The 7876-nt window shown below is 33.2% G+C and overlaps 1 protein-coding gene across 2 annotated transcripts; it reads left to right on the forward strand.

Moving 5' to 3' along the window:
• Nucleotides 1-291: 291 nt before the first annotated feature.
• Nucleotides 292-7832, forward strand: LOC144843671 (heparan sulfate glucosamine 3-O-sulfotransferase 5-like). Of its 2 annotated transcripts, XR_013612278.1 has the most exons (3): nucleotides 292-436; nucleotides 4890-6650; nucleotides 7054-7832. XR_013612278.1 is itself a non-coding variant. In XM_078700558.1 (2 exons), the coding sequence occupies exon 2, from the start codon at nucleotides 4989-4991 to the stop codon at nucleotides 6129-6131; it is 1143 nt and encodes a 380-aa protein (XP_078556684.1). In that variant the 5' UTR covers nucleotides 292-436; nucleotides 4890-4988; the 3' UTR covers nucleotides 6132-7832. The 2 variants fall into 2 exon arrangements, 1 of the variants encoding a protein (XP_078556684.1); XM_078700558.1 differs by having other exon boundaries at nucleotides 4890-7832.
• The last annotated feature ends 44 nt before the right edge of the window (nucleotides 7833-7876 follow it).

A 7876-nucleotide genomic window follows, 5' to 3' on the forward strand; every position in this document is an offset into this window, starting at 1 on the left:
GGGAGAGTGAATGAATGGTCAGACTCGGAGCATAGATTTTTTTCTCATTTTAGTAATCAAATAACATACAGTTTATTTATTATGATTCACACATAAAATAATAATAGTTGCCGACGAGGTAAATGCATTTCACTAACTTACTAAAGTGTTCATAAAAACTATAGTACTGTAAAATAGAAAAAAAACATGATCTATTTTTAACTACAATCTACACACCGCCGTAAGAGGGCCGACTCCATGTGTTGTTGTTGAGATGATGGTCGATATGCCGCGCGTGAAATGCATCGACGGCCGATATAGGAGGAGAGAAGAAGGTGTCTAGTCTGCTGCTGTGTTGTTAGTTGAGCCTAGCTGTGTTTGAAAAACATTTATTACCGGAATTTGTGAATGAAAATGCATATTTTACATGTTTGATGGCATAACATTTTATATTTGTGTAAGTAGTTGTTTTTGTGTGTAGTGATCATTAATAATAAACAAGGAAACTTTGTTTAAAGAAAAGTGGTTTCTTTGCGTTTCTTTGTGAAGCTATACCGCCGCCGGTTAGGAGTTAAGGAGCAGCAGCTAACCTGACCTTGATGATCACTGACAACTCTGAAGAAGAAAGGAGGCCAGTTTGTTTAGCCTGGCTAACTAGATAGTAGGCCAAACTTCTTACTTTTGTATGTTCTTTATAAATAATAATTAGAATATCAGCAGTCTTCTTGGTAATTACAAATCGAATCCATTGTCATTGTGTGAAAAATTTGTAAATAAAATTGAGTTGCTCAAGAAAAAAAAGGCTACATTTTTCTTTGCAAAATTTTAAAATGAAATAGGCCTACATAAATAATAAAGGAGCATCCATAGTAAATAGGCCTAGAGGCCTATATATAGTAATGATCGAATACTACAGGGAAGCCTAGATCACTGCGATGAATGAAACATGAAAAAACGTTCACTATTGTAGGCCTAGTTGACTGTTCCAATGTTATCAACTGTCGGCAGAGAGAATGACTGCCAGATCAGTGTCTACTGTCAAATAAATGTAGTTATTATAAAATAAGCCTAGGTCTTTGAGTTTCGTCAAAATACATAAAAACTTCTCATCCTGCCTCTGTGACTAATAAAAACAACATTTAAATTGTTGTAATAAAATCCATTCAAATTATTGTATTTAGTAAATGTATTACTTTACATGATATACTGTAGTGTACAGTATATATAATATTATTTTATGATCGCATACGTAATTATCACATCACAACTAAGTATATTCCTCCAATCTTGACCTAGACCTACTGCCTGCCTAGGATTGTAGCAATTTTCTATTTTGAGAAGATTCCGATCCGTTTAGGTTGATTCGATCCTACTGTATTTGACGTTATTTTGTTTATAATTTATATGATTTGTATGACAAATGGTTTACTGTACAGAACTTCTATCTATCAGTCTGCTTTTGGAAGTAAAGTTTAGTGTGTAATTTTGTTAGTTACTCAATTCCAGTCTTTTCATTTTGTACAACTTCACAACATTTTTATTGTATAATTTGGTCATTCTGTACAGTACATTTCACATATTGACTTCAGTATTATTTGATAAGAGCTAGGTAAATATAAGTATTTAGAAATACAGCAGTTTTTGTGAAATTTAATGTATGTCATTGTCAATGTCATGACAAGTTTACAGTATGGTTCTTCTATTGTTACAGATGTGCCTAGTGGTGCAAGACCATAACAATAGCAATATCAGGGAACAATAATGAACATAAATTTAACTCCACACACACTACCGGTTTTTAACAAATTATCAAATCAATACACGCACCATTAAGCATCAAGTCAAAAGATAGACGTGTGAAATTTGTTAACATCATGTAACTAATTGAGAAGACTGCAATACTGGAGATTTGGTTAGAAGGTCAGGTCTAAAATAAATACTTTTTAATTCAGCGCAATATTATTCAACTGTGGGCAACAAAGCAAGCAATTTGCCTTAAATATTTTCCAAAATATATCGATCATCTGGATAATAGATTTTAAAATTCATGACCTTGCAAACCATGTATTAATTGGGCCATCATAAGTACATTCAGCTTAGCACAGCTACTATACTTACATTTTTATTTTCAGACAAAGGAAGTTCAAGTTGTTATGTCTGGTTGTTAGTTTCCTGTTTTATTAGTAAATCACATTATGTAACCTTTGAAAATTTATAGAATCCTATTTATTATGGTAATTTTTACTTAATTTGTACCATAATTTAATTTTTTGTTGTTTGTTTATAATTTGTTATATAGTGTTTCTCATTGTCTGAAAATAATTTTAATTTTTGTTTTGATGTTTTAAAACACACAAAAATAACTAACATAAGGTAATATCACATTTATTATTGTTAAATTAAATAACTCAGCATGTTTTAGTTGAACATAATTTTTAATTCATACCCAGTATGAAAGTTAAGAATAGAATATCTCATAATAATTGGAAGGCACTATGCTAGCTATAACAAATAGATAATATTTGCCATGGTATTTGATGGTTGTCACTGTTGTACCATGACCCTGGTTCCAATTTAGGTTACAGCTAATGGATTGTGACAATAAGCTAGGCCCTGCTATGGTTGGAGGTGCATCCACCCGCTGTGTAACATTTTTGAAATGATTTTGTTGTTTTCATACATGTTTTCATCAGGCTCAATTTATAGACAAAAATATTATAAAGCATAAATACAAGAAAGCCAAAATATATTGAATATTTATCCAAACATAAGAAATATGTTGCTCCAAATAAAGGTTTCTTTTACCTATGTTGCATCTTCATCATGTATAAACTAAAAATACTGTGCTGCCAGATTCCTTCTCAATAGGGGTGCATTGTTGTGTTCTTCAGTGAATAACCTTCTATGGAAAATGCATTATGCTCCGATTACACTTTAAAATGCCATTATGTTAGCATGCATACAGTACCATGAACAAATTGTTATTTTCTTTTCCTTGCAATTTCTTATTGAAGTTAATCAACCATTGACTTATTTGTGAGATACCTACTTTATAAATATTATTTATCAGCTGTTAACAATGACATGCTTGGACATGCCATGCTTGATCACCCTCTAGTTATTTCAAATTGATCTTGATGGGTGAGAAACATCTTGGTGGATGTAGATGGTGGATAGCATCGTGAATGTACTGTATGCAGCAGCATTTTGCAGCCATCTACACATTATAATTTCATGTCTAATGTAGCTTCACCTTTTTTTCACTAGAATACCCTATCTATTATTGATTGAAAATTTAACATTTTACAAATTTTAATTTTACATGCCAATCTCAACCTGGCCAACTAACTCCAATCTGCCCTAGTTTTAGCCTTGTTAGGGTATTGCTAAACTGCGCAAACCAAGCGCAAGCAGCGCAAACCTCAAAAAACTCTGCGCAAACCTCCTCCAAATGGCTTATTATTGGTTCTATCATGACTAGGACTATCATAGATCTCAAGTGAAAAAGGCATCTGTCTATCCTATCCTACTGTACCAAAATGTGAGGAGAACTTGTCTATTGTGATTTTATTATCATTACTGAACACAGCAGCAACTAATTGCATTGTTATTAGCATCAAACAATTTGTGTGGTGATAGTAATACTGTGCACTTCCTTCCTGTAATGGATGCCTATAAACACTATAGCTTGCCATGCTAACTGTAGGCCTATAATGAAACAGTGTACTGTACTACGGTATAGAAAACTATCTTTTATAATTTACGTACATTTAAGACAAGGAATGACCTGGATTAATGTTTTTAAAGTAATATATGCATTATTTTTACAAAACGTCCAATATTGTAGGGAATGGGTCTTTAACAAAATGTGAATATTACAGTACTGTATTATCCTACTCTTTTTCGTTGCTTTGTTACACATAGACTTGCCCCAAGTCTGTATTTATTTTTTTTTTTTTTTATTTATTTGTTTTCATTTCGACGGCGATTTTTGTCTGAAAATACAGACTTGTGAAACACGTATAGAAATCGATTTGCAGACCGCAAACATCCGATAAGAATGACGTAGGTTATCATACCGTATTTGGCTATATGGGGCGGGCGGTATGTAAATATGGATTTCGAATCAACCAATGATCATTTTGTTTCAAAATGAAAAAGATCGAGTACGTACGTACAGTGCTGAATGTACGATCGAGACTGAACAACTGTTGAAATATAAAATCGTGTCGCCAAGTTGTTTTGTTTATTAATTGTTTAGTCCTGGCCTAGGCCTCCTTCGTAGGGCTACTCAACTTGTAGTATGACCTGCCAAATAAAACGCCAATAAGGTACATACCACCACCGACGGGCACACAACAGGGCTACACCACCACACAGAACAGAACAGGACAGGGTCTGGGTGGGAATTAAATAAATGATCCATTCAATGTTTGATTTGGCGGAGAAGCTAGCCTATCATATCAAGACGAGTTTTCATGTTCTTGGGAAAAATCTCATCAAATGTTTACTACTTACTAGGCATATAAAATCATTTCTAGCCTTCAAAAACTTTCATCAATGTACTCAAGTACACATTGTCTAAACGTAACATAGCGCATGCGCATCGTCTTAGATGTTGAGTCTTTGAAATTCTGAAATATGAATATTAAAACGACGTACGAGTGAGTAGCCAATGGCATGCGGCTGAAACTAGTCAAATGGATAATTTATGCACCAAGAATTCTTGGTGTCAAACCACGTGACTTATGCGTGTTTCCCCAGACGGAGTATCCAAACTCAAGTAATACACGTATGAAACGCCATATGTGCAAAAATATTTATATTTTTACAAAACTCCGTCTGGAGCCCAGACTATGTTACACAGTACGGTGAATAAATAAAGAATGAATGATGTTTTGTCTTTACAGGTATGAGATGACTTTGATTATGATCAGCATTTGATAAGGAAATATTCAACAATAACAACAAACTAAAATTGATCTGCTTTTGTTCTCACTATTGTAAAAATGGCACTTCCAAAAGCGAGTGTCTTGTTGGTGCTTTTTGCAGCTACTGCACTACTGTACATAGGAATCATTTACATTGATCAACCCGTGTCTAATATACATTATGGTGTAGAAGTTGCAGAAGGACAATATGGTGTTATCTGTAATGATTGTAATAAATACTGTTATACGTCGCCGTACAATAAAAAGATGGTGCCACTTCCTGAAGAGGAGCTGCATCAAATTGGTTGCGAAAAAAGATTACCACAAGCTTTGATAATCGGTGTAAAAAAATCTGGTACAACAGCGCTCAAACATTTTCTCAGTTTTCATCCGCAGTTAGCTTCCCCCGTTGATGAGGTGCATTACTTTGATAATCGTTATTTCATGGGAATTGATTGGTATATATCGCAGATGCCGTATGCTTTAAGGAATCAAACGGTGTTGGAAAAAACACCGCGCTACTTTGTGTGGGCTGATGCACCCGAAAGGGCGAGCAAGGACTTGGCATCAGATTTACGCATGATTGTGGTTTTACGAGATCCTATTCCACGTGCTGTGTCCGACTTTGTTCACATACAATTTAAAGATAACTTGAAAAAGATCGCGGAAAATGGTGGAAAACCTGTGAAACAGATAGTTCTACCATTAACTGCAGAATTAAAGAAAGTGAGAGATAAGCAGAAAGTGTTCGATGACATTCACAATAAAGCTATTGGCAGCTCATTTTATGATGTTGTTGATTCTTTTGAAGAATCTGTGATAGACCCTGATGGAAATGTAAAAGGACACAATGCGTTAGTGGATACCGGAATATATGTGAAATATTTAAGACGATGGTATGAAAAATTCCCACGTGATCAAATACTTGTAATGGATGGACTAGACTTGATTAAAAACCCATATAAAGCAATGAAATCTGTAGAAGAATTTTTAGGCCTAAATTCTCATTTTACTGAAAAACATTTTTATTTTGATGAGGAGAAACATTTTTTTTGTTTAGCACTTCCAATAAAAGCATGCATGAGTGCTTCAAAGGGTCGAACACATCCTGAAGTTTCAGAAGAGGTCATGGCTAAATTACGAGAATTTTACAAACCATATGATCAAGAACTTGAAGAGCTAACAGGACAGACCTTCTCATGGGTTCAGAGGGATTACTGAATTATTGATTAATTATACTAATCTATATATAAAGTAATTATATAATACAATTTAGAAAGCATGTTTTTTTTTTATTATGAATAAAGGTAGAAAAAGTTGTTGAATTTTAGTTTAAAGCTGTACTGTCCCCCAAAACAATTTTTGTTAGACCATTTCTTTAAAGACATTTGATTTGGCTTATAGTATACAAAAATTGCTTTGCATCAAGTTTTTATTGCTGAATCAGTTTTGCGATTTTCTGTTGCTTTATATCATGCAAAAGTAAAAAGAATGCTGTCTTTCATTTTATTTGACACTTCCTGTTTTTTATGGACATAGCCGGCTCATTAGTTTGCACAAAGGAAATGAAATGCATTATTATTATAAATTATCTATACAGTACAGTAGATTAAGTACTCATTTAGATAAAATGGACATGGAACTTTACTTAAAATACAGGGTGGAAACAAGATTGTATTGTGGGTGGCTTAGCCAGCTCTGACTGCCCAGCAGCAAAGCTAAACTAATTGCAATAATACTGTAGCAATTAGTATAACCACGTAGTACTGTTAATAAATTAGTAGTTTTTATTAAAAAATAAGATTAAACATTGAGTTAATATTGAATATAACATATATTTCAATTTAAAGATAAAAATAACAAATAAAAGTTTAGGTTTAGTTTTTGTAGGCCTAGGCTTATATACATATCACATCGGGAGATTTTTTTGGTTTATCCGAAATATTGGGAGAGAAAATGCATTTTACTTTAGCGTGAGAGTTAGGAGGTCTGCCTAGGCCTAGCTACTGTAGCAATAAGCAGGCTTAGTAATAATACACTAGCCCTAGCTTAGGCCTGGCACACCTACAGCAGAGAGGCTTTAGTTCAGGTTTAGTTTTGGTATAAAAGTGATTGTTAGAGGCAGACTCCAATGCTGTCACAGTTCAAAAAGTGATTCTTCATAAAACTGTGTACAGTACAATGCCTAGCGCCCTCTAGACAATATTGTCAAACCACAAAAAAAACAGATACACTACAGTAATATAAATATATGATTGAGCAAGTCAAAACGTTTTTTTGTACAACATTTTGTAAAAAATAATTAAACTGTACTGTTTTTTATACTTTCCTAGTTAGGCCTATTGATGTTCTTATTATTCTCTGATTTGTCTTGAATATCTATTTAACTTTATACTTTTTATAATGTGATAGAAATGTACTTATGTTTGCTTTGTATTTTGCAAAAACCCAGAATTTAACGACAACCACTTAAATCTAAATTTGTATTGCTGTAAACTATTTGGATTGTTTGGTATAAACCAAAAAGACTACTATTATAATATTTAATTAATAATATTGAAAGAACCCAGTTCATTATTCGAGAAGAGTAGGGGGTTACCCCGGTGAACTGGCACACAAAATAGCCCCTGTATAAGGGGGATTACCACCTATCTGATAGGACAGTGATTAATTTACTATTTGTAATCCTTGGCCACATTGCCTAAAGACTATTGTATAAAAACTAACCAAATGTTAGCTTTTAAACCGAGTCAGGCCAAATATCTACTATATTTATACACGTTATATCCTTTCCAATATCTGTAGTGGTACTGAAGTTTCAAATAATGTATGATGCATGCACAATTAAATTAAATTTTTAGCAATTTTTGTCTAATAGATGTTGAAGTTTGTAAATAAAATTATATATATGCTGGAATGTAATATTTAGTTGTTATGCTAGTTTTATTTTATGCATTATATTATTA

The sequence above is a fragment of the Antedon bifida genome, chromosome 1 (genome assembly GCF_963402885.1).
Source record: "Antedon bifida chromosome 1, ecAntBifi1.1, whole genome shotgun sequence".
Lineage (NCBI taxonomy): Eukaryota > Metazoa > Echinodermata > Crinoidea > Comatulida > Antedonidae > Antedon > Antedon bifida.